This window comes from Lissotriton helveticus, chromosome 1_1 (genome assembly GCF_964261635.1).
Source record: "Lissotriton helveticus chromosome 1_1, aLisHel1.1, whole genome shotgun sequence".
Lineage (NCBI taxonomy): Eukaryota > Metazoa > Chordata > Amphibia > Caudata > Salamandridae > Lissotriton > Lissotriton helveticus.
Genome location: NC_136057.1, coordinates 694455601 through 694468545, shown reverse-complemented (window position 1 = coordinate 694468545; position 12945 = coordinate 694455601). Strand labels below are relative to the sequence as shown.

Here is a 12945-nt window from a genome sequence, read left to right as displayed (position 1 = left end):
GACAGGTACAGCAAACGAGAACGGGGAATGGAGGGCGAATACAGCGAGAGGGACACAGGTACATGGAGGAGGCGAAGGAAGCAACACAGGTGTGGAAGAGGAGACAAACCCGACACAGGTAGTAAGCCAAACAAGAACGGAGGGGGGGCGTGCAACATGTAGAGGGAACGGGCAAGGGACACAAGTACAGGAAGATAACGGCAATTACAGGGAAAGAACGGAAAGCAAACAGTCAATAATGGGCACAGGGAGCAGAGAACATGGAAATAGGGTTCCAGGGGAGGTAGTGGCACAGATGAGCAACATAAATACAAGTGAGGAGGAATAACAAAGGCACCACCGCTCACGGAGCAGGAAGGCAGGTGCCGGCAATGCCGGACCAGATTCGGGGGCGTTCCCGGCTTTCGGCTGACGTCGCGTGACGTCGGCAAAAGCCAAAGAATCTCGGGAACGCCCCCGAATCTGGTCCGGCATTGACGGACAGGCCCCTCGTCCAATGGCTAGGCTCCATTTATGGAGCCAGCCAATGAATGACGAGGGCCGACCCAAAGCCACACTACAGTTCTCATCAGGTTTTCGCCTGCGCGAAAAAGATGCGCAGAGCGCATCTTTTCGCCAGGCAAAACCTAAAAACGGGAGCTTAATAGCGTTCTCACACATGAATCCCTCCCATGCCAGTTAAACAAACCAACTCCCAGCCCTAGTCTTACTTACCGGCTATTTTAGTAACTTCTGAAGAGGGTCCCACGAGGCACGGCAGAACACGGTGGGCAGCAATAACGCTCAACGCCACGGTCAGATAGAGGTGCGTATGAAAGTAATGCGGAGGCTACATCTTTGAAAGTACGTACGCACGTAATGCAGCAGTGTGCTCTTGGGCCAAACCATGTTCCCGGATTCTGCAGGTGGCATTTTGAACTCCCCCATATGTTGCGCCGTATGTTGCTCTGCGGCTGGAATAAACTTTGTGTAGCATTCAGGCCTGGCCGGACGCAATCTTTCCCAAATCGTGCGCGGCGCCCCTGGCTCCTCATAATGGCGCACCAGGGACCCGCGGCGCACAGTTTGGGAACCACTGGTGTTAGGGATCACCAACAAATGAAGAAAACTTTTTCCTTGTTACTCAAACTGCGGTTTTGTCCCATCAAGTTCTGTTATGGCATTCTAAAATCAGAACAGTTTATCATTTCCCATAGCCTAGGCAGCGCTCATGTGGTTTATGCCATTTGTAACGCTTCAAGGTACAAGTCGAAGGCGGATCACTATTAAATGAAAGCATTTTTAGGTCGAACCTCCAGCGCTCGCGCTGCAGGATGATCTGTTGTATTACTTTGTGAGGTCTGACTCCTCCCCTCACTTTGGATTTTAAGAATTATAGCCACCAAATGGCTTAAGTTTGGTGCATGCCTCACCTTTTTTGAAAAGTTAACTCCCAAGGAGTATTGCCTCAGGAACGAGTAGCAGCGCGCGCTGCCTGCGTGCCTTTATCTTGTCTTTTGAAGCCTGCGCACTGATGCCTCATTACAACTAGCTAATGTGACGCTGCATTCGAATGCTGCTGCGCTGTAATATGGGACGCTGTAATCCGTGTCTCCTGTGGGCGCTACAAAGAGCTCATGTTGGCTTTAGCAGCGCCTCTGGAAGCAGCGCGATAACTAATGGTTGCCTCATGCATTTGCCTATTGCTGAAATGGGATGTTTCTTTTTTTTTTTTTTACATTTGCAGCTGGAGTCTGTTGTGGAATTGCAGCTCCACTTCCCACCCTAACAGCACGGTGCAAAAACTTGTTTACTTTCGTTTTCTGAAATGTTTTCTTTTCCCTGTGCCTGTGAGATGGATGGGTGTGTCGTATAGATGAGATGGGCAGTCGGCTGCTGCCCATGACCCAATGGACAATGGCAACTGTGGGCCGCTTTTCTCCTACTTTGTATAATGTGTACAGCCATATTGTGGCGGCTGCTGCTCAGACGGCAGCGCATTTTCATATAGAGCAGGCCATGCTCAGCACAGCCATTTGCTTTTCACTAACATAACAGACTGCCTTTTGTGAAGGGGAAGCAGCTGCATAAGAGGGCTCTGGGTGCGGGGCTACCGGAATAGTGTGATTCTCGGGATGCTCCAAATAATTATGGATTTTCTGTATTTGCTTCGTAATCCATCATCTGCTCCATAATTTGCAGATAAAAAACATCTGGTGAAACGGCCCTCTGGGTCTAAATCTTGTGCAAATGAGGTGAAACTTTTGCCCAGAGAGTGTTAACATGTATGAGTGTGTGCATGTGTGTGCAATTGCCATTATGAACATTGCTTGCGTGCACGTACGTGAGCATATGTGATGGGGGCAGCTGGTGCATGGTGGCATTAACAGGCACACCATGAGATAAGAGCACATCATGGCACTGGAGCGCAAGTAGCAGCTAAAGCAAATTATTTCATTGATTGAAATATGGGAGTGACTGGACCACATCATGGCACTGATTATCACATGGTGAATATCTGGGCACATCATGGCACTTATATGAGAATATGGTGGATACCTGGGCACATCGCTGCACTGATGAGCATATGGTGGATACTTGGGCACATCATGGCATTGATGGGCATTGATGAGCATACGGTGGATACCTCGGCACTTTGTGGCACTGATGAGCATATGGTGGATACCGGGGCACTTTGTGGCACTGATGAGCATATGGTGGACACCTGGGCACATCGTGGCACTGATAAGAATATGGTGGATACCTGGGCACTTTGTGGCACTGATGAGCATATGGTGGATATCTAGGCACATCGTGCTACTGATGAGCATATGGTGCATGCCTGGGCACTTTGTGGCACTGATGAGCATATGGTGGATACCTGGGCACATGGTGACATTGATGAACATATGGTGGATACCTGGGCACTTTGTGGCACTGATGAGCACATGGTGGACATCTGGGGCACATAATGGCATGAACTAACATCTTAGAGGATAACAAAGGATTGTCTTGGAGTTGACTGGCATATGTAGGATAACTGAGATATTTCATAACAATGGCTGACATGTGATAACTGACGTACATCATGGCTCCTTCTGACACATGTGGAATAACAGGACACATGATAACATTCACTTGCATATGGGAAATATGTGCTGCTCATCATGGCCTTGACTGGATTATGGGAGAAATGTTTCACATCATGGCATTGATGGGCGTATTTGGTATAGCATAAGCACATCAAGATGCCAGCTAGTATGTGGGGATGCCTGGGACCCATCATGTCGTTAACAGACACATGGCAGAATACTTGGGGCACATCATGGCTTTGACTGGCTTGTGGGAGATGCATGAGTGACACAACGGTAATATGTGTCATGTGGACTCACACTTGGGGCATTTCTCCAATGGGAATTGGTTCAAAACGTGATTTTTTTGTTTGCGACATTTCGTGGTTTTAATTTTCATCGTAAACTTTCACAGTGATACGTCTAAGTGCTGAAAAAATAAACCCTTCTTATGACACTAAAGCTTCAGAACTGTTTCCCAGACCCCTGTATATTCAGGCCTGGTTGACATATGATTTATTGGCTGTTGCATTTGCTCCATTATACATTGTTTTGCTCACCGATGCTTATCTGATTTCTGGCACCAGCAAATATGATCATAATACCCTGATAGGGATTCCGTTCCGTTCTTACAGCCTGCTAATATCCGTGCCTACAGTTTGCTGATATCCATGCTTACAGTCTGCTGATATCCGTGCCTTCAGACTGCTATCTAAGCCCACTACTTACTGATATCCATGCCTACAGCTCGCTGATATCCGTGCCTAAAGCCTGTTGATATTCATGCCTACAGCCTGCTGATATCCATGCCTACAGACTGCTATCTATGCCCACTACTTACTGATATCCATGCCTACAGCTTGCTGATATCCGTGCCTAAAGCCTGCTGCTATTCATGCCCACAGCCTGCTGATATCCATGCCTACAGCCTGCTGTCTATCCCCACTGCTTACTGATATCAACGCCTACAGCCTGCTGATATCAATGCCTACAGCCTGCTGATATCCATGCCTACAGCCTGCTGATATCCATGCCGGCAGCCTGCTGATACCCATGCCGGCAGCCTGCTGATACCCATGCCGGCAGCCTGCTGATACCCATGCCGGCAGCCTGCTGATACCCATGCCGGCAGCCTGCTGATACCCATGCCGGCAGCCTGCTGATACCCATGCCGGCAGCCTGCTGATACCCTTGCCGGCAGCCTGCTGATACCCATGCCGGCAGCCTTCTACCTATGCCCACTGCTTACTGATACCCATGCCGGCAGCCTGCTGATACCCATGCCGGCAGCCTGCTGATACCCATGCCTGCAGCCTTCTACCTATGCCCACTGCTTACTGATACCCATGCCTACAGCCTGCTGATACCCATGCTTACAGCCTGCTGATACCCATGCTTACAGCCTGCTGATACCCATGCTTACAGCCTGCTGATACCCATGCTTACAGCCTGCTGATACCCATGCTGACGCAAAAACAACAGTTGATAGACAGAATTCAGAACAATGTCATACATTCACCCCAGTAAAGAGATCTGGGCCTAAAGCCATCGTTTTTTTGCTCACCATGCCATTCCAGTTTGAACCCAGCCATATGCAAATCAGTCTTGACCCTGGGCACCATGGGAACAGTCCAGCCCGCACTGCCATGCCAGGTCTTCCCTGGACTGGAAACAAGCATCCTAGGACCGGTTTCGGGCTTCCAGCCCTCATCAGCCAGGATAGCTTGATTCCAGTGGCATGGAGAGCACGGGAATCACGTCTGAGCATACCCGTCCCACTCGGGGTGGCAATTGCAAAAACAACAGTTGATGGACAGAATGCAGAACAATGTCATACATTCCCCCAGTACAGATTTCTGGGCCTAAATCCATAGTTTTTTTGCTCGCCATTCCAGTTTGAACCCAGCCATATGCAAATCAGTTTGACCCTGTGCCCCATGGGAACAGTCCTGCCTGGACTGCCAAGTCAGGACCTCCCTGGACTGGAAGCAAGCATCCTAGGACCGGTCCTAGGATGCTTGATTCCGGTCCAGGGAAGACATGGCTTGGCAGTTCGGGCTGGACTGTTCCCATGAGGCACAGGGATTTGCATATGGCCATGTCTGAACTGGGGTGGCGTGCTGAGCAGAATAACCATGGATTAAACCCAGATCTGTGACTGGGGGTGAATGTTTTGCCAATGTGCAACATTCGGTCCATCATCTTGTGTGTTTTGCTGTTCACCTTATGTGGGAAGGGTATGCCCAGACGTGGGTCCTGTGCTCACTACACCACTGGAGTCAAGCTATCCTGGCTGAGGACGGCTGATAGCCAGAAACCGGTCCTAGGATGCTTGATTCTGGTCCAGGGAAGACATGACTTGGCAGTTCGGGCTGGACTATTCCCGTATGGCACAGGGTCAAGACTGATTTGCATATGGCCATGTCTGAACTGGGGTGGCGTGGTGAGCAGAATAACGATGCATTAAACCCAGATCTGTGACAGGGGGTGAATGTTTTGCCAATGTGCAACATTCCGTCCATCATCTTGTGTGTTTTGCTGATACCCATGCCTGCAGCCTGCTGATACCCATGCTGGCAGCCTGCTGATACCCATGCCGGCAGCCTGCTGATACCCATCCCTACTTTTACATGACCCATCTTGTTTTCCACCTTTCTTTTACTATGATTAATTTGATAATGGGATTACTCGTATAGGGCACCAATGCAGGTCTATAGACATGGGTATAGCTGTTCAGAGGTGAATGTCTGAGTATTTTTTTTTTTAACAACAGGGTTCCATTACGCAGTAGTCATGTGGTTGTATAAGTGCCTGTTACCTAGAAGTAGCTCTGCTAGTAATATGCATATTTGTACCAAATAGTGTATAAAGTTGACAAAAGAGGTTATCTACAAAAGAGTTAATCGGTAATGCCCATGAGCCCTAATAGCATTTTTATGTTTAGCATGTGACAGTTGGAGTGTCATGTCCAGGCTGAGTCACATCAGCTAAGGTGAAAGTCTTAGAGCCCAAAAATAAAAATGCCTGTGAATGAGAGAAATTGTTCAGTTTGTCTGGTTTGCTTAGGGATTTCTCAACAGAGGTGGCTGCAATTTTTTTGTTATTTATTTTGAACTTTATTGCTTGACGCATACTTTAATTTCTCTATTTCAATATTTTTTTTTTCCTTTTTAGCCGTGCTATCAAGACTAATCAGGACCTTGTTCCGGACACCCCCTGGACGCACATATTCTTCAATGACTTTTGGGGGACTCTTCTTACCCACAGTGGCAGTCACAAGTCGTATCGACCATTATGCACGCTCTCCTTCCGCCTTAACTATGCCCTTGGGGGGCTGGACCCGTGGAGCTATCACCTAGTGAACATACTCCTGCACGCTGCAGTCACGGGGCTCTTTACCAACCTCTCCAGGATCTTTTTTGGCGATGGGTACTGGACACTTATCGCCGGCCTTCTCTTCGCGTCTCATCCTATTCACACGGAGGCGGTGGCTGGCATTGTGGGAAGGGCAGACGTTGGTGCTGGCCTCTTTTTTGTGCTGTCCTTGATATGTTACATGAAGCACTGTTCTACCAGAGGGTACTCCGCCAGCACGTGGAGCTGGTTCCTATGCACGGGGGTCTGTGCCGCTTGCAGCATGTTGTGGAAGGAGCAAGGGGTGACTGTTTTGGCGGTTTCAGCCGTTTATGATGTGTTTGTGTTCCACAAACTGAAAATGCACCAGATCATTCCCGCATTTAGCAAGGTGAGTAGGGAGCTCTGCTTCACAAACCTGTGGTTGTACTTTTTTGTGGAAGCTTAGTTCGTGACATTTTTGTGTTAAAAAAATTTGTATTGCTAATTTCATAGCCTTCTTTTCACCATCCTCTAGAAAATCTCCCTTCCCTTCTCCCTTCCCTTGCTATGATGTACTTATTGGAAAAAATATGTAACAATGAGTATCTTTAAATGTGATGGGCAGCTGTCAGTCTATCCTGCTCCACCTCTCTGTCTAAACTGGCCCTTCCCATGCACTTTCATCATCCCGCCTACCCTTCTCTATTGAAGCCTGTAATGCAGTTGATGACAGCACACAGTTGTTCGCCCAGGGCTATTTGTATTTGTACAAGAGATGAAAATCAAAGTTATCATTTGAGTTGTACTTGCAAGACTGGCTGAGAACTTGATCCTTAATCAAGTTTGTGCCCCAAATGATCTACTTAATCCTTATTCAGCTATTTATAGCTCTGCTCACGCTTCCTTTTCGCTGGGCTTGAAGTCTGTACCCGTTTGTTTGTGGGTCTGCCTGTTCTTCTGCTGCCTGTCACCATCTTGTAGCAGGCTAAGGCTATTAAAGCAAGAAACTTGATGATTACTTGGAGATGTTCATGATCAGTAGATAAGATTCAACTAGTACTTAAAATAAATTGCACGTGCACACACGAGAGTAGTTTCCTATTTGCTGCTTCCAGTCAATTGGGTAAATCCGTACTGATTTGAGTTGTAATTGTGTAATAATTGTAGTGGCATATCATTAACTCAGTAAGTGCTAAGGGCTTCTTCCTACCTGTGAGAGTGGTGAGAGTGTTAAGAATGCCCGCACGTCAAAAACTGAGAACTTTCAATGTCTAATAGTCTCTAGAAACAAAGTAGGTTAGTAGTTGTGTGATTACTAATTGAATGAAATTAAAGCGCAGTACTGTACGATTAAAGAAAGTTATTGTGGAGATCCTTCACAATCTCGATATACAATGTCTGTTAAGACCAGGCTGTCCTGCTACACAGAAGCTACAAAGAAAGAAATATGCATATAACGTCATAGCAGCGCAGTTTTCAGTCTAAAAAGGCAAGTTTACAGCAAATCTAACACTTTAGAACACCTGACCGACCATTAACTTATTTTTGAAAATTGTCTGAACAGTATTCATACTCCATAAAATCATGAGCAAATTAAAACATGACCTATATCTTGGGTACTTCCAAGTCTGCAACAGCAAATAGAAAATGCCTCACAGCTTGGTTGCCAAATCTCAGTTTATGAAAGCATCCTCAGAATAATCGCATCATCGGGGGTAATTGCTACAGAAATAGGCATACAATATCATATATCATCAATGGTTAGTTGTGACTGCCTCTTTAGCTAGGAAATAAATTACCAGTCTAGCTAAGTTTGTTGATTTTCCTGTAACTGATCTTACCTTGCCTAATCAACTCCTCTCTCAATTGTTGTTTATAAACTGTGTACCAACCTCTTATTTTGCTTCACAATATCCTATTTTTCCCTGAAAGTTAGCTTAAATCTATATGCTACTTTTAAATTAGTAATTTATCTGGGATAGGATTTAAGTTTCGCTCAAGCAAAATTACTTATATCTTCAATAATTTAATAATTAACATATTTTTCTTTTAGCTCCCTGTGCATGTATCTATTGATCCTTTCCATCTGCTTCTCCCGGTTTCTCCCACACTTATGTTCTTTTTCCACTCACGATCCTAACTCAAAATATCCATTCTAAAACTAGAGAATGATGATCTCTAAGAAATTGGGTTACAGATTGAGTGGGGTGAAGCCCTACTCCAGCAGAAATCACAATCCTTGTTAGGGTGAAGTAATGAGCAAACCCCAAATTATATGGCCAGGTACTGCCGAGTGCCTACCCCACCCAGACACTCCCTTTCCATCCCGTGGCCTCGTGGGTACCACCACCTCCTCTCGTTCCCTGATGCATAGATCAGACACAACGTAACAGAACGTTTCTTTGGGTTAGGGGGGTCATAACAACCCCGGCTGTATTTTATCAAATGACAACATATTAAAATTTTCATATTTCAATATGCGGAAACCCGCCATGACAATCCAGACCGTATTCATACATCGAACTTATGTACAAGATTATTTACAGTGTTCGTGGATGGCTAACCTTAACAGAGATTTTAATACATAGCCATTCCTAATCTTAAATTAAAGAATATATATACATTTGCCTCTGCGTATCCTGAATTGAGCCTACGGGCAAGGTCTTGACTGGTCCAACTACGTGCTAGGTCCACCCTCCCCACCTCCTCCAGAGTGACCTTGCGCAGAAGGTTACCTACCTTGAGCACCCCCTACTCCCTCAAATACTACCCCAAGGGCCTGCGCTGTTATGCTAAGTTGGCGCCCACTCGCCCGTGTGGGTATTGACCGCATGGGCCTACTGGAAGCGTGCACTTCCCCACCCTGCACCCTCCATCCTATTGGGCGTAAGCGCCCCCTGAAGTTCCATGAGAGCCCGCTATCCACCAGGTATCCCCATTAACAATGGTGATGCCTACTAAGGACCGTAAATGCCCCACCAATCATGCGCTTACCGCCACAGGCCAGCACATTTGCCAGACTATCTGCCCCCCACCCCTTCAGAAATACCTTCACGTCATGCCCTGTCCCGCACCCTGATTAACCATGCCAGCAAGTTCTCTAGAAAAAACTTGTTACCCAACTTCAAGAGGTGAAGGCCATTCTGCAACAAAAACCTCTCCCTCCTGATGCACCCATGTGAGATGGTTTGGAGTTTTGGGGTCCTAAACAACTTGTCCATCTTTTTACTAATTCTTCTTACTGAATAGTTCAGGGCCCAGACTTAATGTCCCCCCGCCATTGGAATCGTGGGATGATGTGAGACCAAGCCACAACATACTGTGGACACCTCTTTGCCAACCACCCTTTCTCCATGATTAGTGCCCCAAACAGGCCCCTCCTGCCCAAGTGTACCAGATGGTTGCCCCCCCAAATGTATCGCCACAATTGTAGGGGTCGTGTGTACCTTAACCAGCAAAACCGCTAACATGCTCCTTAACTGCCCCAGGCGCAACCCTCCTTGACCGTGAAAGGACATGTTGAACCCCGCCTGCCAGGCCTGCTCTACGTAATTTTTTGTGAAAATAGGATGTTTCAATCTGTTTACATATCAGTGGCCTACTGCCCATACTTCCGTCTCACCCGGTCCCCAGGCAGGCACCTGAGCTGGACAAGGATACGACGACCGGCGTATAACATCGAGCTTCCCTCTTGCATCACAGGACATGAAAACTGCGAGAAAACGAAGAAAGAACACTGCTATTAGAACATGTAGACACAAAGCATGCCTATCCGCACATATCATTTATAACATTCAGAAGACCACCGACCAAACTTCTGCACTGCTTGTCCTGTGAGGCCTCTGGCTGTGGCTTCCGTGACCGCTCCAATTCTGAAAGAATGGGAACCGAATTTGGAAGGGTCCAACCCTGCTGTCCTAAGCGCTAAACCAAGAACCCAATTGAACTGGAATTTGGTGAGCGGTGTGCCATCCTCGTGGGTTAAAAAGTACCCCCGACCCGAGGACTGCTTGCCAAGAATGACTCGAGCTTGTCCACAAGACTGCAAGAGCTTCCTTGCTCTTTATGCAACATAACATGGTCCCCCTGCCGCTCTGGTCCATTTTTGACCGAGGGATCGATAGAGACACCGAACGCCCTTGTAAATGGACATGTGCAAACTGAAGCTCTCCATGCCATTCCTTCTTGTTACACGCTACCAGTTCCCCAATCCTGAACGTGCCATAAAAGGCTAGGGTAAATGCTATGCTGAACAGATGGATCTCCCCTGTGGATCTCCACACGCTCCCCAGCGCTCCTAATACTGCTACTGGTTGTGAACCCTGCAAACGTTGCCACCCCTTCGGATCCCTCTGCACTATGAAAGTGCGGGTGGGATCCCGGTGTCCCTACATTTTCTCCAAAAACGAAATCACCAGGTGGCGCCATGCGCATGCTGCAGAACGCCCCTATCCTTCAATACCCTCAGAAATGATAAGACAGCAAAGTATTCAAGCCAAATCCCTTCCCAACCTTACCCAAGGAAAGTTCAATAGGTGCTAAAAGCCCCCTCATATTTTTTATTTTATTTTATAAAGTGGCCCGCCCTGTCCTGGGCGCTAGGCTGGCTGCCACGAGGTCCGATAGGTTGGGCACCAAGTTGCCATAGATGGTCTGGAAAGGGCTTTGGGCTTTTTGCTGCTTTTGGGTGGTATGACCTGAGCACCTGCATCTTGAAACAAGCAGAGCATCAGTAGCATTGTTCAGCACACCTGGGACAGTCTTGGCCCTAAACAACACATTCAATTTCATGCACTGGAGCACTATCTCTTTTAACAGCCTTAGTATAATTTTTCATTTAGCTGCCTCTGGATAATGCACTCCACTGCTGACATGTTGTCAGACCAAAAAAAAGAAAGAGTGATTGCAAAACTGTTCTGGCCAACTGGTCAATGACACCAGGATGTAAATGTAAATCCGTATTTGTAAAGCGCAAACTACTCACCCTTACGGGTCTCAAGGCGCCTGGGGCAGTCGTGGAAATTAAGTGAGCTATTGCCCAGAGTCACATGGTGCTGAGCTGAGCTGCCGCCAGAACCCGGGATCGAACCGTGAACCTTGTGCTCCGAAGTCAGCTGCTCTGGCTGCTGCACCACACCTCTCCACAGGATGGGAACCCGCTCCAAGAAACCAATGTTAGCCGTCAAACCAGACTCCACCCACCAAGACGGCTAATGCTGTGTGGACCAGGCCGACACCAAACCCCTCGCTTCCCGCTGTGTCTGTCAACAGGCCCAGTTCTTCACTGGACCTGGGAGGACTGGGCCACACCACGGTGCCATTGAAATCACGCACGGATGCCATTCAAATACACATATCCTGAAGGACCTCACTGGACAACCGCGTTTGGTGGGGCTTCTCCCTCAGGCAAGACATTGCATGCGCGACGTAACGGAAACATGGGCGGGCCATGGGGATGATTTCTAGCGCAAAGTTGTGCTGCCCAACAGTTTGTTGCAGCTGATGTAAGGTGACCTTTTCCCTTCTCAGACACTCTTGCAGTGCGAGGGTGAAAGCAGCAAACTTCCTCTGGGGGAGCCACGAAACCCCATTCACAGAGTCTAACTCGATGCCCAGAAACTCAGTTTCTCGCAAAGGGTCCACAGTTTTGCCTGGCGCTAAAGGAAATCCAAAATCCTGCTTGAGTGTGCAAAAAGACTGTAGAGACCCGCCACACTCTTGTGAACCCGGTGAGCCCAGGAAGAGGAAATTGTCCAAGTAGTGGAGAACCCCCGATGACCCGTCACCTGCCTGAAAACCCATTTAAGAAAATAACTGAATTTCTCAAAGTATGAGCAAGAGACAGAGCACCCCATGTGCATGCACTTGTCCATGTAGTATTCCTCTCAAGTTGAAAACTCAACAAATGAAAATCCTGCAGGTGCTCGGGGAGTAGGCGGAACGCTGATTCAATGTACGATTTTGCAGGGTACCTGGCCCCAGCTCCTGAAGCATCTGTATTGCCTGATCGAGAGTGGCATATCTGACGGAGCATAGAGCACTGTCAATAGCATCATTCAGTGATTGGTGCCTGGGAGCAGGCAAATTGTAAATTAAGCAAAATTCTCCCATGTCCTTCATGGGCCCCAGCCCCAGCGGTGAGCAGACAAAGCCCTCTACCGGGACTGTCTCAAATGGGCCAGCCACCCTCCCCAGCCTCAGCTCTTTCCCTATCTTTGCTATCGCTACTGCCTTGTTGGAACTTACCGACTGTTGATTCCCATAGTATGGAACACCTATGTTGCCAGGTGCAGGAATTCTAAAACCCTCCTTGAAACCTTCAAAAATAATCTGGGCTGTGGTTGGGCAACTCTATCTATTTAACCAGGGTATTAATGCCTCTATCTTCACCGGGAGGGAGCCCTGATGAGGGGTAAGTCACTATTCTTGCTTCTTACCCCCTTTGTCCTTTGACTTCTTAAAACATTTAGACTCTGGGTGAGAGGGGAGGCCACAGAAAGAACAAGTCAGTTTGAATCTACAGGAACGTTGCCTGTTCTAGTACCAGCACGCCCCGCGT

At 47.7% G+C, this 12945-nt stretch overlaps 1 protein-coding gene across 2 annotated transcripts in view; it reads left to right on the top strand.

The window, feature by feature from the left end:
* Positions 1-12945, top strand: part of TMTC2 (transmembrane O-mannosyltransferase targeting cadherins 2) — a 728331-nt gene that overhangs the window by 153564 nt on the left and 561822 nt on the right. Inside the window, exon 2 of one of the 2 annotated variants that reach the window (XM_078674225.1) lies at positions 6225-6795. In XM_078674225.1, coding sequence (XP_078530351.1) covers positions 6225-6795 — 571 coding nt within the window. Of the gene's footprint in view, positions 1-6224; positions 6796-12945 lie in introns of those variants that run through there. The other variant, XM_078674226.1, reaches the window with a different exon arrangement.